Below are 25,534 nucleotides of genomic sequence, written 5' to 3'. Positions count from 1 at the left end.
TATTGCCAATCCTCCTCTTTTTCCCTTTTTCTCCTCAAAGCCCCATGTGTGTCATAGTTGCACATCTCTAGTCAGATTTTTAAACAAACAACTTCATTGAGATGTAATTAACATACTATAAAATTCATCAAAGTGTACAACTCAATGTGTTTTAGTATATTCACAGAGCTGTGCAACTGTCACCAGAATCTAATTTCAGCACATTTTCATCACCTCAAAAGAAACCTCACACCATTAGCTGTCACTTCCAATTCTCCTCCTTATCCCCAACCCCTGGCAACCATGAATCTACTTTCTGTCTATAGATTTGACAGAAATCTGGACATTTGGTATAATGGAATCATGCAATATGTGGTCTTCAGTGACTAACTTATTTCACTTAACATAATATTTTGGAGAATCATCCATAATGTAGCATGTATCAGAACCTCATTCCTTTTTATTGCTGAGTAATTTAGTCCATTGTATGGATAGACCACATTTTATTTATCCATTCACCACTTGATGTACATGTAGGTTGTTTCCACTTTTTTACTACTGTGAATAATGGTGCCATAAACATTCATGTACAGGTTTTTGTGTGGGTGGGAGTTTTCATTTCTCTTGGGTATATACCTAAGAGTAGAATTGCTGGATCATATGGTAACTCTAAGTTGAACAATTTGAGGAACTGCCAAACTGTTTTCCAAAACAGTTGCACTATTTTCATTCCCTCCAGCCATGTATCCAATCGTTTTTTATTCTCAGGGAACAGCACCAACCATCCCTCCCTCCTTGTCTGTGTCACTTACAGGCCCTCATTAAAACGTCTCTTTGATTTAGAGACAGGTCACTTTCCAATATACTTTCAAGAAGGTATCTGGTAAGAAAGTAGGTGACAGTGACAGCCTGCACCAGCAGCCTTGGAATGCACCAAGGTCTCTGGTCCTGCTAGGTTCTCCTGCTGCCTCTCCCCCTCACTCCCTCCCCAGCTCCAGCCTGGGTGAGGGGGCCCTTCCTGTGCAGATCACAGTGTCTCCCCAGGTAACCTGGAAATTCTTTGGAGAGCAGGAGGATCTATTTGAAGGCTCTCACTTAGAAGTTCCATGAAGTTCTTTTGGCCCTCCTTTTATTTTTTAATACCAGTGTGTACGCTTGGTCACTACTCCTCAGCTGAAAGTGTCAATTTGGATTAAGATCTATCCCTTCTCTTCCTACTGTAACATAGAGTTGCCATGGTGGGATTTCCAGCTATGTCTAAGGAAAGAGGTCAGCATAGCCTCTCCCCAAAAAGGATCTATACAGCTGGACAAAATTGTTTATTTCAGTGCTCTGGAAATCAAAGAAAGATATACAACAATACGAGAAGCATTTATGCTTGAAAAACTGCTGCACACGCAGAGTCTGTGGAGTTCTTTCCCCAGCTGCTCCCATTCCCCTGCCAGTTTGTTGACATGGAGGTTTGTTCAGGGCAGGACAGAACTGTGAGGACCCCAACAGTCAAAGAGAACTCACTTGATTTGGAACAGTGGATGATGCTTGTACCCAATGAAATTGTCAGACAGTGAGTGGGGCAGGCTAATGGCCCCATAGCCTGGAATTGTGTGGTTGCACCAAGCCTATTCCTGGATGAGGCTACATACATGAAAAGTGGGGACCTGGAGAAAGTCTGGGTGATCTACATACTCCTGGCTGACCCCGAGGCTACCTACAGGATCCTCAACAGACAAAATTGATTAATTGAATATCATCAAAATTAAAAGACATCAAACTTCAAAAGACACCATTAAGAAAATAAAAAGTCAAGCCATGCACCTAAGAGCAGAGTGTCAAACTACATGAGGCAAAAACTGATACAACTGCAAGGAGAAACAGATGAATGCACTATCATAGTTGGAGACTTCAACACACCACTATCAGAAATGGACAGATCCAGCAGGCTGAAAATCAGTAAGGACACAGTTGAACTCAACAACACCATCAATCCACTGGCCATAATTGGTATCTATAGGGTACTTCACCCAACTACAGAAGAATACATTCTTCTCAAGCTCACATGGAACACTCACCAAGACAGACCACATTCTGGGCCATAAAACACATTTTAATAAATTCAAAAGAATAGAAGTCATACAATGTCTGCTCTCAGACCACAAAGGAATTAAACTAGAAATCAATAACAGGAAAATCCCCAAATATGTGGAGATTAAACACCACATTGCTAAATAACACATCAGCCAAAGAAGAAATCTCAGAAATTTTAAAATATTTTGAGCTAAATGAAAATGAAAATACAACTTATCAAAATGTGTGGGATGCAGTGAAAGCAGTGCTTACAGGGAAATTTATATCATTGAATGCGTATATTAGAAAAGAAGAAAGATCAAGAATCAATAATCTAAGTTTCCACCTTAGGAAACCAGAAAAAGAAGAGCAAACTCAATCCAAAGTAAGCAGAAATAAAGAAATAATAAGAATTAGAGCAGAAATCAGTGAAAATGAAAACAGGAAATCAAAACAGAAAATCAATGAAACCAAAAGCTGGTTCTTTGAAAAGACCAATAAAATCAATAAGCCTCTAGCCAGGCTACCTAAAAAAAAAAGAGAGGACACAGACAGATTCCTAGTATCAGAAAAGAAAAAGAGGACATCACTACAGATCTTATGGAAATTAAAAGGATAATAAAGGAACACTATGAACAACTCTATGCCCACAAATCTGATAACCTAGATGAAATGAACCAATTCCTGGAAAGACACAATTTGCCAAAGCTCACAAAAGAAGAAATAAATTGTCTGAATAGGCCTATATCTATTAAACAAAGTGAATCAATAAATAATAACCTTCCAGAACAGAAAGCACTAGGCCCAGATGGGTTCACTGGTGAATTCTACCAGACTTTTAAGGAAGAAATTATACCAATTCTCTATAATCTCTTTCAGAGGATAGAAGCAAAGGGAATGCTTCCTAACTCATTCTATGATGCCATCATTACTCTAATACCAAAACCAGACGAAGACATTATAAGAAAACAACAGACCAATATCTTTCACGAACATAGATGCAAAAATCCTCAACAAAATATTAGCAAATCAAATCTAAGAATGTATAAAAAGAATTATACACCACAATCAAGTGGGATTTATCCCAAGTATAGAAGGCTGATTCAACATTTGAAAATCAATTAATGTAATACATCACATCACTAGTCTAAAAAAGAAAAACCATGTGATTGTATCAATAGATGCAAAAAAAGCATTTGACAAAATCCAACACCCATTCATGATAAAAACTTTCAGTAAATGAGGAGAAGAGGGTAACTTCCTCAAATTAATAAAGACAATCTACAAAAAAACCTACAGCTAATGGTGAGCAACTGAAAGCTTTACCACTAAGATCAGCTACAAGGCAAGGATGTCCCCCCTCATCACTTCTTTTCAACATTGTTCTGGAAGTTCTAGCTAATGCAATAAGACAAGAAAAAGAAATTAGTATACAGCTTGGGAAGAAAGACATAAAACTGTCTCTGTTGGCGGATGACATGTTCATATGTAGAAAATCTGAAAAAATTGACCAAAAAACTCCTGGAATTAATAAGCAATTATAGAAAGGTAGCAGGATATAAGGATAATATACAAAAGTCAATCACTTTCCTATATACCAAGTGGAATTTGAAATTAAAAACACAATGCCCTTTACATTAGCAACCCCCCAAAATGAAATACTTAGGTATAAAAGCTAACAAAATATGTACAAGATATCTATGAGGAAAACCACAAAACTCTGATGCGTGAAATCAAAGAACTAAATAAATGGAGAGCTATTCCATGGTCATAGATAGGAAAACTCAATATTATCAAGATGTCAGTTCTTCCTAACTTGATCTGTAGATTCAATCCCAATCAAAATCCCGAAAGCTATTTTGTATATATCAATAAACTGATTCTAAAGTTTATACGGAGAGGCAAAAGGCCCAGAATGGTCAGCGCTGGCCCAGTGGCATAGCAGTTAAGTTAGCACACTCCACTTCTGTGGCCTGGGGTCCACAAGTTTGGATCCCAGGTGCAGACCAACGCACAGCTTGTCAAGCCATGCTGTGGCGGCATCCCATATAAAGTAGAGGAAGATGGGCACGGGATGTTAGCCCAGGGCCAATCTTCCTCAGCAAAAAAGAGGAGGATTGTCAACTGATGTTAGCTCAGAGCTAATCTTCCTGACAAAAAAAAAAGGCCCAGAATGGTCAACACAATATTGTAGGAGAACAAAGTTAGAAGACTGACACTACCCAACTTCAAGACTTAACTCTAAAGCTACAATAATCAAAATGTGTGTGGTATTGGTGAAAGAATAGACAAATAGATCAATGGAACAGAATACAGAGCCCAGAAATAGAAGCACACAAATACAGTCAATTGATCTTTGACAAAGGAGCAAGGGATATACAATGGAGCAACGATAGTCTTTTAACAAGTGGTGCTGGAACAACTGGACATCCACATGCAAAAAAATAGATCTAGACACAGACCTTACACCTTTCACAAAAATTAATGCAAAATGGCAAAATGGTAAAATGCAAAACTATAGAACTAGAATATAACATAGAAAATCTAGATGACCTTGGGTATGCCAATGACTTACAATATCAAAGTTGTTACATCATAGTTACTACATCATAGTAACAACACAGTAACTACATCCTACATAGTAACTACATCACAGTTACAAAATCGAAGGTACAATCCATGAAAGAAAGACTTAATAAGCTGGACTTCATTAAAATTAAAAACTTCTGTCCTGTGAAAGATAACGTCAAGACAATGAGAAGACAAGCCACAGGCTGGTAGACATATTTGCTAAAGACACATCTGATAAAGAACCATTATCCAAAATATATAAAGAACTCTTAAAATTTAACAGTAAGAAAATGAACAACCTGATTGAAAAATGGGCCAAAGACCTTAACAGACACCTCACCAAGAAAGATATACAAACAGCAAATAAGCATATGAAAAGATGCTCCATATCATATGTCATCAGGGAAATGCAAGTTAAAACACTACATACCTATTAGAATGACCAAAATCCAGAACATCAACAAAACCAAATGCTGGTGAGGATGTGGAACAACAGGAACTCTCTTTCATCATTGGTGAGAAGGCAAAATGGTCCAGCCGCTTTGGAAGGCAGTTTGGGGGTTTCTTACAAAACCGAACGTACTCTTACCAAACAATCCAGCAATCGCATTCTTGATATTTACCCAAAGGAGCTTAAAAGTTATGTCCACCCAAAAACCTGCACAGTGATGTTTATGGCAGCTTTATTCATAATTGCCAAAACTTGGAAGCAAGCAAGATGTCCTTTAGCAGATGAATGGATAAATAAACTGTGGCACATCCTGACAATGGACTATCATTCAGCGCTAAGAAGAAATGAGCTATCAAACCATGAAAAGACATGGGGGAACCTTAAGTGTGTATTGCTAAGTGAAAGAAGCCAATCTGAAAAGGCTACGTACCATATGATTTCAAATATATGACATTCTGGAAAAGGCAAAACTATGGAGACAGTAAAAAGATCAGGGGCTCGGGGTGTAGGGGAGGAATGAATAGGGGAAGCACAGAGGATTTTTAGGTCAGTGAAAATACTCTGTATGATACCATAATGATGGATACATGTCATAACATTTGTCCAAATCCAAATGTACAAAACCAAGAAGAAACTGTAATGTAAACTATGCACTTTGGGTGATTACAATGTGTCAATGTAACTTCATCATTGTAACAAATGTACCACTCTGGTTAGGGATGTTGCTAACCGGGGAGGCTCTGCATGGGGTGGGAGGTGAGGGGGCGGAGCAGAGGATATATGGGAAATCTCTGTACCTTCCCTTCAATTTTGCTCTAAACCTTAAACAGCTCTAAAAAAAAAGTCTTAAGATTAAAAAAAAAAAAAAAAAAGCCACAGCCTGGGAGAAAATATTTGCAAGTCATATCTCTGATAAAGGATTTGTATCCAGGATATCTAATAATCTCTTACAACTCAATAAGAAGAAAAAGCATCCCATGTAAAAATGGGCAAAGATATGAATAGACATTTCATCAAGGAAGATATACAAATGGCAAATAAGCACATGAAAAGATGCTTAACACGATTAGCCACTGGGGAAATGCAAACTAAAACCACCTTGAGATACCTCTACACACCAGCTAGACTGGCTATCATTATAATTTTTTTCCCCCCCAAAGCCCCAGTAGATAGCTGTATGTCATAGTTGCACGTCCTTCTAGTTGCTGTATGTGGGACGCGGCCTCAGCATGGCCAGAAAAGGGGTGCGTCGGTGCGCGCCCGGGATCCAAACCCAGGCTGCCAACAGCAGAGCACGCGCACTCAACGGCCAAGCCACGGGGCCGGCCCCTGGCTATCATTAAAACGACAGACAATGCTGGGTTTGGGTGAAGATGTAGAGGAACTGGAAATCTTATACATTGCAGGCAGGAATATATGATTGTACAGCCACTTTGGACAGTTTGGTCATTTCTTTGAAAGTTAAACATAAATTTGTCACACAACCCAGCAATTCCACCCCTAGAAATCTCTGAGAAAAATGAAGACATGCTCACACAAAGACATGTCCACAAATATTCATAGCAACATTTTTCCTAAGAACCAAAAATTGGAAATAACCCAAATTTCAATCAACTGTAAATGGGTCAGCAAAAATATAATAAAAACAAAGAACTGATACATGCAAAAATATTATGCCAGATACAAAACACTACATGTTATATGATTCCGTTTACATGAGATGTCCAGAAAAGGCAAATTCATAGACACAAAGCAGATCAGTGGTTGCCTAAAGCTGGGTGGAGATTAACTGCAAATGGGCACCAGGGAACTTCATGGAGTGATGGAAATGTTCTCAGGCTAGATGTGGCGATGGTTGCACAATGTTATGGTATGTAAACTCGACCTTAATAAAGCTGTTAAAAACAAAAACAATTGCCGACAATTCAAATATGTCTGTCTTACCTGGACTAGCTGAAGCCTCTGCTTCCTTTTCTTCACAAGTTTTTGAGATTTATTAAAACTGATCAAAAATATATTTAATAGATTACTCGAGTGTTCTCCAAACGTATCCCTCTTCTAGGTCCCGTCTGCAGCTTGACACTGCACATTCTTGACTAGAAAACCATCTGGATCCATTAAACTCAAGCTGGATGCACAGTGGAAAGGCGAGTCTGAGAGCTTAAGCCCCAAATCCTGTAAGTACCCTATTGTGCTGTACGTTTGACAGAGAGCAGTTCGAGATTTCATTTTCTCGCTAAAAGGACACCTTCGGACGGACTGTCACGCGATGATTTTCTCTCTGGGCAACAAGGCCTTGCTTTACCTACCCATGTCCTTCATACACTTCAGGGAACAAGACTGCATTCTCTTAGCTCCTTTTGGAAATGCACTTTGCCATCATCAAATAACATTCCATTCATCAACCCTTACTAAATGACTTTTGATGTTATCTGATGATTCAAGAAGGTTCTTCCCTTCTACAGAGGAAAAGGAAGACAACAGGGTTAAAGTAAGACAGGCTTCTGATTTTGGTTAAATTGTCTAGACCGCCTTTTTATTTGCAGCCACTACATACAGATTCCCAAATAGAACCCCTCCTCAAGGAGTGAATTTTAAACTTTGTGTCAGGAGCAGGCAGGGAGATCTGGCTGTGGACCATCCTCAGGACAGACAGCTCCTCCATCGAGGTCTGAATGGGGGTCTCCTGTTTTCCCCCGCACCTGGTTTTCACGTGTCATCACCCTGATCAACATCTACCTGGTATGGCACTGACCTCTGTCTCGATCTGTCCTGTTACTAGGCAGAGAACTACTAGTTCTATGTTTTTCTTGATGCTAGAACAAAGCACAGTGCTGGGTGTCTGGTGGACGTTCCAGGTTTGCTGAAGTGAACTGATGGGCTGTCAACCTAGTCCAGAAATACTTAGGTTAACATCAGATGTGACCAAAGGTGTGGGCACCTTTCTGTTCAGTCCTACCAAACTGTCACTTCCCACTGGAGACGGGCATCAGGAAAGGTGCAGATAAGGAGGAGGAAGGAAACGAAGGGTTACTGATCAGCTGCTCTATGCTGGACACACATTAAGGCATGTTCATGAGTTTTCACTTAATTCTTAAAACCACCCCAAGAACTAGGAATAAAGAAGCCCTTCTTAGAGCCATGTAAAATGAAAACCGGGGTGGGTGGGAGGGGCTGTCCAAGAGACACAAGTGGGAACGTGTGTAGTTGGGTCTTCAGACTCCAAACCCATTCATTTGTTCAGAAGCTTGAGGGCCTAAGGTGTGGCAGCCTTGAGCCCGACCCTGGGAACACAATGGCCGATCAAAACAGACACTATTTAGCATCCACATAGCTTAAAGCTCTCGTGGGGACTGGATCAGAGAGTCACAAAAATAAATGTGTCATTATAAACTGTGGAAAGTACCACAGAAATTCAGTGCTCTTTCTATTAAGAGCACATCCCCTCTTGACAAACAGACATGTTCAATCATCACCAGAATTTATTTATCCCCAGCCCTGAAGATGTCACTGTGGGTGTTGGTGATGGAATACACACAATATACAACACTTACATATATCTGCCATCATTTTGTAAACACTAGTTGAATGAATGAATGTTTATTCTCCAATGAGAAAAGGGCACAACAAAGTCAAAATGTGATTTGTTTCCGTTTTATTTTCCTATCTCAAGTTCAGTAAAAGATTCAGAGAAGTGATTGACACATATCACAAGCTATCTCCCGCCCATATATAGTGTGTGTGTGTGTGTGTGTGTGTGTATACAGTTTCTACTTGTTCTTTTTTACTGAACAAGATGATACTATCTTTCTTCAAACCAAAGTACAAATGAAGAAATACTAAAAATGCAAAAAACAAGGGTGTGTGTGTGTGGTCTTTTTATTCTCAGACAGTAAATGTATATGCACCACCTCAAGGGGAAAAGCAGAGAAAACATTTGCATCCCACAGGTTAAAAAGTCAAGCAATGAATACCATTCAAGTACCTCCCCAAAGAGCAAATTGGGAACAATGAGCCGTGACTGTGAAGGAAATTCCTAGTCTTTCACTTCTCTGCCACCACATTGCTATACTGAAATTTAAGCCCTCTTCACAGGGCAAATATAAAAATGGTCAGTCAGGGTTTTATGGCAATCTTTTGCTAAAATATATTCTATTTTAATATACATGCTATAAAAGTACACTAAAAAGGTTAATCTTTAGAACTGTTAAAATTAAGAATTTACTTTTTTACATATAGAATAATGTACAGCCAACTCTATAAGTATATTTGAGGAACGCTATTACTGTGACCCCAAATATTTCTAGCTTCATATTTTGTTTATAGTAATATTGACTTTATAATACACGTATTCAGTAATGCGCTCTTATAATTCTGTATTGCAGTGCCTCACCAATCACTTTAAAGAAAAATGCAGAGGGAACTTTGTCTCCAAGGAGTTCTTATCATGCAAAGCACCAAGTTTTCACCGTAAGTTCCTATTACAGAATTTTCATTTTATTTTTTAAACTTTAGTATGCTAAATTCTTTTATGGTCAACATTTGGAGCTTTTAATGAGGCAAATAAAAATGAGAGATTTAAATTAACTTGTAGCTAGCCTGATTTTAAAAGTGATCATTCCCTCCTGTAATAACATTTCCAACACCAATTCTAGGTTTTTTTGGAACAGTGTGAAATAACGCTGACGGAACACATCCAGTGGTGATGAACTGACCAAATGCATGCCAAACCACAACATCAGACTCTTGGTACTGAGTTTAACTATATCTACTATGATCATGTGGTACACATGATGAAGCTGTTAGTTACAGATTACATCTGGGGAACCCAGGCATATCTACAATCTTTTATTTTAGGGACAGTAGTAGAACAGAAATATAAAATAATTGAAATCTGTTTCTAATTTAAACAAAAATATTTACTCTTTCCATTAGCAAAACCTTCTTTAAAATATATCTATTTCTCTTCTCTCAACATTTACCCAAGGAGCACTAGGCAATTTTTGAAGGTTTAGTGCTGACTGTTCAATACAATAAATATGGTTGTAGAGAGCCCACAGCAACAGTAGCTTATTTACATTCACTCACAAGAAATTTATTCTCATCTGGTTAGTGTCCAGTCCACCAAAGGAAAGGTTTGGCATTCGTGTGCTTTTTGTTCTTGGTGGGAATCACTTCTGCTTGATTTTCATTGTCAGAGGAAAAAAATAATCAGCTGATGTCTTCAGATTTTATGACATGATATGAAGAAGAAGGAGACAAAGATTAGCCGCTACCATAGAGTTGGTCTGGGGTTGGTTTCCAGGCAGATCTTCTTTCTTCCCAGGTGAGTGACCAGTGGGGCTGCACAGGGAACCAGCAGGGAGGGACCCAGGACACAGAGCCCCATCTGGGGACGGGTCACTTGAGCTCAGCCGAGCACCCCTGCTCTCCTTCAGCCACTACCCCTACTCGCTACCCTGTATGTTGATCTTATGTGTTCGTGGCTACAGAACTTATGTAAACAAGTTCACAGCGAAACAAGTAAAAGCAGAGAACTCGACCAAGAGGCGGCCCATGCCGTGTGTCACTGTCTTACGCTGCCTCCTGAGCTACTGGTGTCGGTTGAGATCATCTGTGGAGGATGCGTACGTTATGTTTTTCATAGCAAAATTCTCCCTTGTTTCTCTTGAAAAGTTTTTACAAGGTCATGTTTTTCCAAACAATTTTATCAGAAGTAGAGTTTAGTGTCCACTCTTTCTGGCAAGCCAATAATGTAGACATTTTAGCCTCCTTCTCTTGAATTTCAAACCTACCTAAAAGCAGAATGTTTTTCCCTGGCAAATGATTACTTATTTCTTTGAAAAGTGGACAATCGTTTTTTTTTTTTTTTTTTTTTTCCGGAGAGATCCAACTCAGCCCTTCAGAAAATACTTCAGACTAAAAGAGGAGGAAGTACAGGAGAACTAACTTCCTGTTTTGCCTTACATAAAACATTTTGCTAAAATTAAGAGCAGCTCCAAATGCAAAAGTAAATATTTGTGCAAACGGCACACTGCCAGGTGCAATCTTAAGACATCCTCAATTTGCTCCTTTTATAGTGTTTGACTCTTTACAACACAAGTCTTTTAAATTATGAAACTTAGCAAGTGAGGGGAAGGAAGTTAACATCAGAATATACACTTTAGAAAAAGTACAGGATATTTTGCTGGCAATTTGCTACTTATTTCATAACTTAGATCAAGTAAGTGTTTGTTAAATTCACAGTAATTTCAGAGAAGAAACATTCACGTGTGTAAAACTTCCATCTATTGCATTTTTAACCATTTCTCTGTACAAGTACAAAATTTCATCTGTCAGTGCTTTTCTGTAGAATTCCTTATAGTCCTTCCCTCTCTGGATCCAGCTATACCTTCAGGGTGGGCTGTAGGATTCCTTTCTCGATGAGGTGGGTCTTCAGCGTTTTATATATATTTAACTGCTGCTCGGGCTGAAGCACCAACAACTGCTGCAGCACTTTGCTGGGATTTGGACCCCTGACAACAGAGCAGAAAAGACAAGCGCAGGCCATTGTAAGGGAGCTAAAGGAAGCATAATACTGGCAATTTAAGATAAACCATGCATTTGAGTACAGAGTAGCAATCTTCACAGAACTGAAACAACTCTTGGTCAGAGCTCACTTCAATGCCCAATGTTAGTGTCGAGGGGAGAAAAACCCCAGAACTCTTCTGCGTTGAGAGGCGTACCGTCTAGATGTGGGAAGAATGTACAAACATAGAACCCAGGAACAATACGAGGTAATTTAGGGGGCGCAGATCTAAGTTTTACAAAAATTGTCAAAAGGGCAACCTGTGTTGAGGTGGCGATAGATAACGAATCCTGAGATTGGACAAGACACAGAAACTGTCCTGGAGGGAAAGGAGCAAAATTCCTGGTGCGTGAAGATAAACCAAAAGAGAACATGAAAATATAATTTAAATTTTTAGCTTCAAAGAAAGTTCAGACAATGGAAGGTATTTTGTTAAGAAATACCCCGGGGAACTATGAATGTTCAAGAGACAGGTCACAAAGGCCCTGAGCCTGGCACTGAAGCCCCTACCCAGGATCTACAACAGGTGCCACAGCCTTTGTCCACAGAAAGTCTTAGGTAAACCCCAATATAGGAAACAAAATGAGAGCAGATCTGCTCTAGGTGAAAGGAAGAGGGGCAAGGGGAGAGCCCTGGCCTCCTCACCCACCTCCCCAGCAGTCCCAGTGGGGAGGAAAGGAGCCCAGGAAGAGTGTAAGTAACCATCAGGCAGTGGTACGACGCACTCTACTCGCCAACACGTATGGCAGCAGCCAGTGCAGGCGCCTCCCCTTACCTAGCGCCCCTCTGGGTGAGCTCCGCCAACGTCCCTGCTCCAGGTCTTCTCTCTGCACCTTCAGCAGTGCACTCTGGGTCGGAAAAGGTCCCAAACAGGGACACGACCACAGTCAGGGGATGCCAATTCCCCACCCCTGGACTCGAGAACTCAACCCATTTATAAACTGAAGATCCCCTGTGTTTCTCTACTTACACTTCTAAAGTGCTATTTTGTCAAATTCAGAATGAACCTAACTCAGATTTTAACATATATGTGTCGTTGTTCTTTGCAATTTCTGCAGTCTACTTGAATAGGAAAAGCAGAGTAATACTTTTTGTGGAGAGCAAGTAGTAAAATCCAACAGGAAAAGCAAGGCATAAGTACTATATGGAGAATGGCACAGAATTCTGAGGAAAATATTTAGATGGTAATTAAATTTATGACTTAAAATAAGGACTGTGCAGTTCAAATGGAATTGTAAGAAGTAGAAAACCCAGCAACAAAGAAATGTCTGCTATTATACACTGATATCACAATGAAAATCTTGGATTTAAAAAATTGGACAATAGGGCAGATTAGCCATCCCATGGGTCACCTTTGTGCATGTGGCTCAGCTCATTTGCCAAAAACACTGCGGCCACATGTCTCTCATGGCCTCAGTCTACTCAAGTCAGGACACAACTTGTCTTACATTTCTTCAAAAGATTCAGCAACTTCATAGGGCCCACAGAGAAAAGGAAGGCTATTCTAGCAAGTTCAGCTAAATGCAAAATTATGTCAGCAGGTGCTCCCAGCTAGCTGCAAACTGGCACTAGCACTGTATTTCTGATAGTCTAAATATTTGCTTTCAAATAGTGGACAACAAGGCTCAGCATGACTTCTCTCTGCTGAAAGAATAGCAGATCAAAAAAGAAAGGTAAAAGTACAAGTTAATGCCCTAAAAGCTGCCACCTTCTCAAAATAAAGATTTAACCAGTGATTACTAATACTCAAATATATTAGTAAATAAATCACATGCAAATGGATTAAATACTCCAATTAAAAAGACAAAGATTGTCACCTGGATTATAAAAAACAAACAAAATCCAGCTATATGCTTGTTAGAAAACATAAACACTTTAAATATAAGGATAAAGGAATGCAAAAAATGACAGGATAGACAAAGAAATACTATGCAAACACTAACTAAAAGAAGGCTGATGTAGCTATTCTAATATCCAACAAAATAGGCTTTAGGCAAGTAGTATATAAAGACAGACATTATATAATGACATTAGGAGTGATTCAACAGGGAGATATGAGAGTCCTAAACGTGTACATACTAATACAACCTCAAAATATATAAAGCAAACACTGACAGAACTAAAAATAGGAGTAGGTCTATTTATAATCACAATGGGGGATTTTGACAAAGCTCTCTTCATGACTGATAAAATGAGCAGATGGAAAAAACAAACCAAAAAATCAGTACAGAAGATTTAGCTAAACTTCACCTAATTGACAGAGACGACACTACATCCAGACACTGCAAAATGCTCATGCATTCCATGTGTGCGTGGAACGTGTACCTGAGTAGACAATGTGCTGGGCCGTCTCGACAGATACTAAATCCTGACATAATAAAAGAGTATGTGTTCTGACCATAGTGGAATTAAGACAAAAATCAATAAAGGAAGGAGAATGAGAAAATCTCCATTTGTTTGGAAACTATTCAATAAACTTCCAAACAATCCACATGTCAAAAGACATAATACTGGAAATCAGAAAATATTTATAACTGAATAATGAAAATAAAAATATAACACGTAAGATGAGAGTAAAGCAGTACTTAAGAGGAAATTTACAGTTTTAGATGAACGTATTAGACAAGAAAGGTGAAAATCAATAATCTAAGCTTTATCTCAAGAAGCTTGAAAAAAGAACAGCAAGTGGAACCTAATGAAAGATGAGAGTGAATATCAATAAAATAGAAGACAAATATACAATAAAGTTAACAAAGCCAGAATTTGATCCTTCACAAAGATTAATGAAATAGATAAACTCCTAACAAGATTTCTCAAGAAAAATAAAAATTAATACAAAAATTCTCACATCGCTATGGGTATATATTTAAAATGTGTATTTAGGGATCTATAAATACGAGTTTCTCTCCAAATAACTCAGTGAAGGAAATACATGTTTTCTATGGCTCAGGTACTAGTAGAGACTATGGAAAAGAAAGTTAACATATGGTCGATGTGGTTAGCTTTCACACCCCAAACTGGCGTTTTAGGGCAGATCCAAAACATTAACGTTTAATAACAAGAATAAACTACTGCATATAAAATAGCAACAGCCCTCCACTTACCCTACCACACCTCTCCACCTCCCACACAACCGTAATCCCCTGGCCTGCTTTATTTTTCTCCATGGCACTTATAACCACCTAACAAGCTGTATTTATTTGTTTATTGTCCACTTCTGCCCTTTATGGCTCCAACTCCCCGACAAGAATGTAAGCTCCAAGGGCAGAGCCTTGGTTTATTTTGTCCTCTGCTATATCCATGCCTAGAACATTCCCCAACACATAACAGGCACTCAAGCAATAACTGGCAGACTGGACGAATTATGTCCTCCTCCTTTTTAACTCTAAGCATTCACTATCCCTGTAATGCCCACAGTTGAGCAATTAAATCTCCTCATGTCCCAAATCCATTATCATCCACATTAACTGGATTTTAACTCGGCTCTATTAAAGACAATGATATATATTGTTTTTTTAAGTTATCCTAATGTATGTAAAATAATTATAATTTAACCATACTGCTCAGAGCTACAGTGTGACACAACTCCGGGGACTCCATTCCCTTTTGATTATAGATTACCACTGCCAGAAAAAGTAACGTTCAAATTAATGCCTACGGAAATGAGAACTCAAAGAAATCACCGAATAAAACATCTCTTAAAAATCTAAAAGTACCTTATAAAACTTGTGATGTACACATGCACAAAAGTTGCCATCAAATACTGACAATCAAATCTGTCCATTATCCCGCCATGTCCAGGAATGGTGTTTGCAAAATCCTTCAGAAACAAACAAAGATATTAGCAAATTCTCAAAAAATCACCTGCTATAAAACTCCTATCTGTAAATGTCTCTGGCATCATGAACTCTAAGGAAAATACTTTACTATTGGATTTTCCCACTAAATACAAACTTATTAGAACATGTCCAACAGATTAGAACCACACCTTTCGATCATGCGGCCATGTTAGAATGATTCTGAATTGATCAGTAACATTCAAATAACACTAATTAAATATTAATTAAATCTAACACTAACAGTTTTTAGTTAATAAAACTTTTTCTAAATCAAAAGTGCTATCAGCTACTACTAATCTAATATTGTTATAGCCTACTTTTCTGTTTAACCAGAGACTATTTGGGGAGCTAGTTTAATGTGTTGTTGACAGATGTACAACTGGTTCGAATTCATGTTTATCCTAATAGTTCTTACCCAGAAATAAACATTTCACTACTATGATAAATATTCCTTCTTCTTTTTTTAAGTATTGGGGTAAAAAGAAAATCAAAATAGATAGTTCATTTGAGACATGTTAGTCCATTAAATGGCCAAATTAAGGGAATGGTTAGTAAGGCTCTGCAAATTGACTCTATACAGATATATCCACATGTCTGAGTGCCCAGGAAATGGAAATGACTAATTGCTCTTCTAGTGTACTCAGGCAACCTAAAAACATCTAAAATGCAACAGCAATTACACCTTCATTTCAGACATGCAAAAAAAATCTCACCATTCAGCAAGAAACTTTGGACTGGAGACCATTAAAGAAAATACCATTCTAAATATACATTTCTCTGTTTAAAACAACTATTGAAATAGTCTTTGGTTAATTTTTGCCAACACATTTCCTTCCTTCTCTTCCCTACTAACCAAAGCACGAGAGTGCCACGGTTACTCAATTCCGCTCTGCTATTTGCAACCTTTACAGGACACTTGTCACGCACGGCTGTTCCTGTGGTTCTTTGTGGGCGTGTATCATCCCCCCTGGTAGGTGGTGAGCATCTGGAGAGCAGGGACAACATCTTATACGCTTCTGTATGCTGCATTCCACCTCACATAGTCTCTTCCCCGTTGCAAGTGCTCAGAGTCCATTAATTAATTAATTGGCCCTGGGGTCCTATGTGATCTGGCCCCAACCTCTGCAGTCTGATCTTCTACTCTCTACCACAGCACACGGTTCTTGCTCCCCTTTGAACAAGTTAAGCTCCTCCACTCCTGTGCACTTGCTGAAACTCCCTTCCTTAGATTTCTCTGCAGGACTCCTCCTCCTCCTTTCCTCAGATCCCTGACCAAATGCCACTTCCTCAGAGAGGCCTGCCCTGAGCACCCCACCTTCAGTAGCCACTCTCCAACTCCTAATGGCACAACATTCACTCTTAACTTAGTGAAGCCATCTGAGGAGAGCTGAGATAATAGGGCAAATATATGTCACTTTATAAGAATCTAATTAAATAAAACACAGTGATAAAATTTTAAGTATCTGGAATAGGGATCAGCAAATTATGTCCCACAGACCAAATCCAGCCCGTTGCCTGTTTTTTTAAATAAAGTTTTATTAAAACCCAGCCATGGGGGCCAGCCCGGTGGCATAAGCGGTTAAGTGTGCGTGCTCTGCTGCAGCGGCCTGGGGTTCGCCGGTTCAGATCCCAGGCGTGCACCGATGCACCGCTTGTTAAGCCATGCGGTGGTGGCGTCCCATATAAGGAAGATGGGCACAGATGTTAGCCCAGAGCCAGTCTTCCTCAGCAAAAAAGAGGAGGATTGGCATTGGATGTTAGCTCAGGGCTGGTCTTCCTCACAAAACAAAAAAACAAAAAAAAAAAACCCAGCCATGCCCATTCATTGACATATAGTCATGCCATCACTTAACAACAGGGATATCTTCTGAGAAATGCCAAGTTAGGTGATTTCGTCAGTTAGAACATCATAGAATGTACTTACACAAACCTAGATGGTGTAGCCTACTACACATCTAGGCTGTATGGTACTAATCTTATGCGACCACCATCGTATAATGGGTCCTTTGTTGACCAAAACGTCATTAAGCAGTGCATGACTGTGTTGTCCACAGGGCTTTCACGTTACAATGGCAGAGTTCAGAGTTGAGTAGTTGCGATATGATTAACAAACATATAATTTGCCCCTTTACAGAAAGAATTTGCTGATCCCTGATCTAGTAGAATGGACAGTTACATATTCAAAGGTTCCACTGCACATCCGTTCATGTGAGATTATAGCAAGACACTAAACTTCAGACAATTTGTGGCTGGATTCTTGGATGAGCACTTAAAGGACCAAGATTCTGTGTCTGTCCCAACATTAGGTGACAGATGCCATTTCTATAAGAGGCTGAGATGACATTTCAAAATGTATTAACATGGCATGATCAAAACCTAACAAGAAAGAGTACCCTCAAATCAGCCAGGAAGCGTTTCTGTGAGGCTGAAACAAATAGGATGTAAAAGTTTTTCCCGGGGTTTAATGTGCAAGACCAATAGAGAACCAAATTCCAACCATATTAGATTCTCTAATTATATTCTCTAATAACGCAACAAAAAATCTAAACACTCACTTTGATTTTGAAAGCTCTTTTGAATCCACTGGCAAAGAAGCCTCCAAATGGGCCAATCAAAGATGCGAACGTTGAAAGAGCAATGCTGTGTATCTGGAAAGGGTACAAGCTCACTGTTTCCTGAAGAGAAAAAAAATGGGGGCGGGGAGGTTGGATTGAGACTAACTGCATTAAAATTGCATTTGAGCATGCCATCCAAACTAAGAACCATGATATAAACAGTAAGTCAAAGCATATACCACATTTTTGTTAATTTCACAAACTTGCAGGATCACGGGAGAAAAATATATTGTAAGTTCTCATTACCATCCTCTACTTAGCCAGCTCTCTCCATTCCCCCTATAAGCATATCGACAGCACCTGGCACACTAAAATCTTGCAGCTGATAGGCTACTTTCTAGTTCTTCTAGAAACTTCCACAACACTTAAGTTGTAGGCTTACCAAGAATCAGTTAATTTCTGAATTTGTTTTTTACCAGTAGTACTTTGTTTTTGTAATTATATAATGTATTCTAATTTTGTATTTTATTTCAGTTTAATTTTATATGACAAAATGAGGGAAAAGTTGGTCTTTGTCTTAAAACTAAGTTAAATGCTGCGAAAACAGGTGACAATAAGTTGCTTAAAAAAGACTACCAAAATGAGCATCAGCAAGATGATTATAAAAGATGTAGAGAGATCATAAAAACTGAAAAGAATTCTGCAAATTATTTTGTAAATTCTCAGTCTTTGCTCCACTTTAAATAAACTGAAACCACAAACTGCAGACAGTGCATAACGGGTGTGGTTTAAGAAAGATCATTGCTACCACCAATCTTTGGACCTGTTCTCAAAGCAATGGCCTTGCCCCTTATCAAAGACTGGCAGTATCAAAAAGTTTTATCACAGATAACAGATGACTTGGATATTGAAAACAATTGTTGGGATCCATGTATTGAGCGCTCAAGGAGAGAAATAATTTGCTGGTTAACCTATTTCTCAAAAATTATGGACTTTAGTTAAAAATAAAATGTTTCAGATAAACACATGTGCACGTGTGCACACACACACAATTATTTGATTCCCCACTTGAACCAACCACCCACCAGTCCTGATGACATAGATCAGCAGGGTTCTAACTGAACAGCATGTCAGCATCCTTCAGTGTGAGACCACAGGGTTGCCTTTAAATGGCAGCAGTATGCTTTTGGAAGGGAAACTGATTTTTAGAAGCAGCAGCTTTCTATACTAGTAGAAGTCCCGTAAAAATCAAGGAATTTTTGAGCTGGTGAATTTTAATTAAGTTTTTTTTTTTTTTAATTTTTTGTTTATTGCAGTAACATTGGTTTATAACATTGTAAAAGTTTCAGGTGTACACCATTGTACTTCTATTTCTGCATAGATTACATCATGTTCACCACCAAAATACTAATTACAACCCATCACCACACACATGTACCAAATTATCCCTTTCACCCTCCTCCCTCCCCCATTCCCCTCTGGTAACCAATCCAATCTCTGTCCCTATGTGTTTGTTTATTGTTGTTATTATCTACTACTTAATGAAGGAAATCATATGGTATTTGACCTTCTCCCTCTGACTTATTTCACTTTGCATTATACCCTCAATGTCCATCCATGTTGTCACAAACGGCTGGATTTCATCGTTTCTTATGGCTGAGTAGTATTCCATTGTGTATATATACCACAGCTTCTTTATCCATTCGTCCCTTGATGGGCACTTAGGTTGCTTCCAAGTCTTGGCTATTGTGAATAACGCTGCAATGAACACAGGGCTGCATGTAGGGTATTTATCCAAAGAACTTGAAAACACCAATTTGCAAAGGTACATGCACCCCTGTGTTCACTGCAGCGTTAATTAAGTTTTAAATTGAGTCAATTCATACCAGTTACATGTGAAACTCATTGTAACCCATTTGATTTATAGAAACCTAAGGAATACTGAAAAATGTTTTCAAAACAAATACAAAATAAATTACTATCAGTATTCAAACCATTAGGTAAGTAAATTCCTAATAGGCAACTGGTTTGTGATAGTAATATTCATTTTATGTTCAAGAAAGAGAAATCACAAGGGGATAGAATATATCATTGATGCTAAGCAGACAGTGAAACCACTTCTGTATCATAGAGTAAAAAATTCTGCAGAAATCAATTTCTTGTAAAAATCTTAATCCTACTTTTAAATGAAGCTTAATCTTTGGGATGGAGGATCCCTAACCATGTTTATCTTACCCGTCTCAACACTGCCTTTAGAAAGGGAGGAAGTGAATAACTCTGAAGCTGGAAAATTTCTGAGGGTTCACATTCTGTAACGAAGGAGTTGACATCGCTTCGGTATTCCACTGGGCAGACAAAGTACTGGTATTTAGATAACACGTAGGCGGCCTGAATAACAAAGCAAGAGTTCATGAAACATTGAATGAAAAAAATATATATTGACGTGTCAGAAAGGTCAGAGACAGAATGCCAAAATTTCTTTGCAATCACATTCTGCTATGTATTTTCAAAGTCGGATGGTCATAACTGAAAAGCCATTAGAAAACAACAAAGTTTTGGAAATCAATGAGACCATAATCTCTGTATGACCACAATAGAAAGAAGAAGGGGAAAGAAAGAAAAAGATGCTCATTTGAACATTTAGACAAGCATTATAGCAAGGTTTTACTTTTCTCAAGTATACATAATTAATGTTAGCAGAAGCTAACAATTATAAAGTATGGGAGAGTACAGGACTGAAGTTTATTGTATAAAGGTTATACTAATTTCATCAATTAATAAATAACCAGAGATTCAAAATTACTAAGAAAATAGTATAAGTGAAAAACACCATTATTGTTCTTAACCAAACCTGAAAACTCTGACGAAATTATTTTCCCTGGCTACGTCACTGCAATTTTTAAAACTAGCTGTCCGCAGCCATGGAATAAGATACATAAAACAAAATATCTTATTATAAATTTAAATTGCTAGTCAACAGTTTATTCTTTCTTTTGCAGACATTCACCTCATTATATTGCTCAAGAATGGTTAATAGAAGTGCAAATATGACACCAGGAATGGATATAAACTGATTTTGCCTCCAAACAACCAGTTTCTTCAAAATCATTTATTAAAAAAAATATATAATTTCCCTCCTCATTATTTTGTCATGCATTACATTCTTATAGGGTAGCTCTTTATTTTCTTCCAGGAACATGGCTATTTTTACAGTATTTCTAAATTAGTCTTTAATAATACCAAATTCTTGCAGTATTATTTAACTTAATGTTCTAATTATCCCTGCTTTGTAATACACATATAAACATTGGACAGGACTGGATCACTTTTTATTATTCTATTTATCAATTATCTCATTATCAATTATTATCTACCACATAAACATTGCAATAATTTTATCAAATTCTGTTACAATTTTCATTGAGAATGAACCAAACTTATAAATTAAACAGGAAATTATGGTGCTTTTCCTAACTAGAAACCTGGCACATTTCCATTTATTTGTATTTTTGCTCCCTCTCAAAGCTCCATGTTTTGCTCTCCTACTCCTCCTGAATAGGAATTCAGTAACAAAATTCCTGAATAGGAACTAGAACTAGTTCAGGAACTAGACTCTTAAAGAATTAAACTTCCTAACAGTAACTTTTTTGGATATTTATCTTATATCCAGCCATTTTACTGTATCTTTATTGATTCTCACGAGACACCTTTTAATAAACACCTAAATTCCATAAATATAAACTAATTTTTAAAACATTAACAATATCCATTATTCATGACTAAAGGTGAACATCAATTATTTTTAACAAGCTTTTCCTGTAAGTTGGGCTCACAGCACTAAGCACCCACTAAACCAAGTAGCTGGCATGTATCAAGGAGGCAGAGCTCTTCATCATTATTTGCATTCTCTGCTTTTACTCAAAGCCACCACCTGTCCCAGCACCTATGAGCCCCCACAAGGCAGAACAACTGTTAGAAACTACCAAAACACAACAGCACAGTGGGGGGCGGTCTCAAGCCTGGCTGTACATTAGAATCAGCTGGGGGGAGGGGGTGGTTAATTGCCCTGGGATAGGGCTGGGACATAGATTTTGTATAAGCTCCCCAGATGATTCTGATATGAGGCCAGGATGAGAGCTACTGGGGTACAGAATAGGTTCTGTTTAGAGGGTTTCAAAAAAATCCATTATTAGCATTTTGTGGTTTAATTTTTTAGGTTTGGAATAGAATATTAAACTTGCCACCATTTTTCAAAATATAAATAAAATTAAAATCCTAGTAAAACTCACAATGAATCCAAACACGACTGTGGAAAAGAAACCGCCAATGAATCCTTCCCAAGTCTTTTTAGGAGACAACTAAAAAAGGCCAAATAAAATTAAAAAGAGTTATTGCACTCACAAAACACGTAAATACATATGTAAACTGTGTTCAAGGAATTCCCACAATACCTTGTACATCTCTCCTTACTTTTTTCTTATTGGAATGCCTTTGCAACTCTTTTTTCTTCATTCCATGATCCTGATTTATTTATGCAAATATCTGGAGTAGTGTCTAACAGGTATTAGGCCCTCAAACGTTTGACATACTGTGAATATCTGTTTGTTTGTACAAACAGCCTCTATTTGTTTTTTTCTCAAAGGAGTATAAACTTGATACTGAAATAATCGTCCCATGACTTGTATGCTTATATAAACCCCCATAATAGTGTAGTTCTGGAAATAAGGATGAGATATATTCACTCCAAGTCCACGTGGTCTGCGTTGACCCACTACTGACTAAAAACAGAATGAATGTAACAAAGCATGTACACTGCAGCACACTAGATTTTCATACATTCCCAAAATGCCATGCATACCACAGACTTCTTTCTGAAATGGCAAAACACTCCACAGCTCCAGATACAGTATTTGCGCCACAAGTATTCACATATTCTGTTCCCTTTGGTCCCAATTTATGTCTGTCTCCATGAAGAAAGGAACATGTGCTTCTAAGAATAGATACTGTTTCAGATTTGGGCTATTGTTTCTCAGTGAATGGGGCATTCAAGGAGAAAAGTCCGGAGGAAAGTCTGGAACTTGGTGATGCAGGGGCAAGAGGAAAAGATTTAGGAGTGGATGGTGCTCACTCCCTGAGGTGCCCTATAAGATAAGGACTGACGTATGGGGATTCAGTCATCAGGAGATCACTGATGGCCTCTGTGATGATCCACTTAGTGGAACAATAGGGGCAGAAGCCAAATAAATATCAGAGGGAAGTTTCTGCAGATAAATGGATGATAGGCTAAACTACATGAGCTCTTTCTACCTTTCACCCTGATGGTCATAAAGCCCAAAGCCAAAAGTGTTGGCAGCAGTGGTTTCCTGACAAATCTGAACAATTCTGCCATAGAGAAGGGGCTGATATACACCCTCTCCCAGGAAAATTCAGTATTATTGTCATGAAGTAGGAGCTGACTCAAATTCCAAAGTGCCTGGTGATGATTTCAAAGATAGCTCTCGGATTAAATTGATCCATATCATATTGATTTAGGGGTTAACTTGCTTAATCACATCTGGGTATATTATACAATGCATCCAGCCTAGTAAATTCACTAGAAATCTGTGTTCACATCAGACAGTGAGAGTCTTCCACAGCCATGACAGCCTTTCTGAAGGCTTCCTAAGCCAAAAGCTTCTCAGCCGGCACAGAAGCCTTGAATACTTCATCACTTGCTCTTATGCTGAAGCAGCTTTAGAAACTTTTAAAAAATACACAGCTTGCTTGCCAGTATCCCTACAGCTCAGTCTGACGCTGTGTGCTGGATTCCTTTGTGGGCAAGAATTTATGGAAGGTTTTCTGCAGGACAGGCAATCCACGCATTCCTCTGGGAATGCTAAGCTACCCTCATCTCACTCTCAACAAACAAACTGAACAACTATCTTAGTTTCTCCAAAACTGCCTTCATATAATAACATCGAAACAGCCAATTAACAAATTTGTGGGAATATTATTAAAGATTTAGCCCAGTATATGAATTGAGTGAATCCTATCTAAAGTCCCAAATGAAAAGCTTTTTATTTTTAATTTTTTAAATTGAGGTAGCATTGGTTTATAACATTATATAAATTTCAGGTATACATCATTATATTTTGATTTCTGTATAGACTAAAAAGCTTTTCTTAAGGAAATCAGTTCTAGAAAAAGGTCAGTTTTTCATGAGGAATTGGTTTCTTTTTTCCCCCAAAGGAGAACTGTATAACTTAATTCATTCCCTTCTTTGCCTCCGTTGAGTATCAAGAGAACCAAATCTAAGGTAGAACAACATGGTCTGCTCAGGTCCCTCATCTTAACCTTTCCTTATTACTTGTATTATCAGTATTTTATTGTAGGGCCTCAAATTATTTTTTGAAATGAGGTTAGGTGTAAAAGTCTTACAAATGTACACGAGTATATGAAGATGGTATAACATACACTTTCAAAAGGAGGTAAAGGAGGTAAAGGTATAACATACACTTTCAAAAGGAGGTAAAGGAGGAGATGGATGAGACAGCTTGAGGGGAGAGCAGAGTCAAAGCAAGGCTTGTTTACAGGGTTGTCGGGGAGAGGAATAAAGAAGAATTGCACAAGAGTGAAGGGAAAGAAACCAGCAGGAAGATGAAATGTGCCTCCACGAGAGAGGATCCGAAGGGAGTCAAGACCTTGTTGAGCAACAAAGTATCTGACGAAGAACCCAGATGGAATCATTGGGAAATACAGCTCGCTTCTCCTACACTGTGGCCACTAAGTACAGCTAAGGAAAATCAAAGCACCTTGGAAATCAAAACAGCAACAGCACCAAATTGTTGGAAATTTTCTCCAGTGGCTAATCTTTAAGGTTATGGTCGTGGCTTGCTTGTAATATTTTTCCATTACCTTAATTAATGGAGTTCTCCCAAAAAAAAATCCAAAAAGGTAAGCAGTTATGTCATTGCAGATAACACTTGATATTGGAACAAGGAACCTTTAAAAAAAAAAAAAAAAAAGTCAGCAGAAACAAGTCCATATGATTATGAAAAGTGACAAATATTTATACAGGTTATGACTCATAATGAACCAATGCAATAACCATTTGGCTTACACTGCACCTAGTCCAGAACATAACACTTGCCAAAACCTTAGTAGAAACAATAAATATCAACAAAATTTGATCATTTAGCAATTAAGCAGAGCAAAATCTCTAAATTAACATACTAGGAGAATATTACTAAGGAAAATATTAAATAATTGATTTAATTTTAATATTAAATAATTAATTTCTATAGCTATGGACTTTCAAATTTCAGTTTATGAGGAACCAGTTATAACAGTATATAGAATTTTTAAAAATCAGCCTTTAAAAATGGAAATGAGTCATTTGTTTAGACAGAATAATCTGATAAATTTATACCAAGCTCTTAATACAACTTCTCTTTCAGGAAAACACCAATTTTAATTCTATCTTAGTCTATTAAACCCCACTAATTGTACAGAACCTACTAATTTCAGT

At 38.0% G+C, this 25,534-nt stretch overlaps 1 protein-coding gene across 1 annotated transcript in view; it reads right to left on the bottom strand.

Moving 5' to 3' along the window:
• Window positions 1-8,928: 8,928 nt before the first annotated feature.
• CDS1 (CDP-diacylglycerol synthase 1) overlaps window positions 8,929-25,534 on the bottom strand; it is a 65,049-nt gene continuing 48,443 nt past the window's right edge. Inside the window, exons 8-13 of the mRNA XM_058547429.1 lie at window positions 24,922-25,009; window positions 22,317-22,385; window positions 20,263-20,415; window positions 18,028-18,147; window positions 15,350-15,453; window positions 8,929-11,580 (exon numbers count right to left, since the gene is read on the bottom strand). Coding sequence (XP_058403412.1) covers window positions 11,451-11,580; window positions 15,350-15,453; window positions 18,028-18,147; window positions 20,263-20,415; window positions 22,317-22,385; window positions 24,922-25,009 — 664 coding nt within the window. The 3' untranslated portion in view covers window positions 8,929-11,450. The remainder of the gene's footprint in view (window positions 11,581-15,349; window positions 15,454-18,027; window positions 18,148-20,262; window positions 20,416-22,316; window positions 22,386-24,921; window positions 25,010-25,534) is intronic.

The sequence above is a fragment of the Diceros bicornis genome, chromosome 8 (assembly GCF_020826845.1).
Source record: "Diceros bicornis minor isolate mBicDic1 chromosome 8, mDicBic1.mat.cur, whole genome shotgun sequence".
Lineage (NCBI taxonomy): Eukaryota > Metazoa > Chordata > Mammalia > Perissodactyla > Rhinocerotidae > Diceros > Diceros bicornis.
Note: the sequence above shows the minus strand (reverse complement) of the source record. Positions and strands in the feature narration are given on the sequence as shown.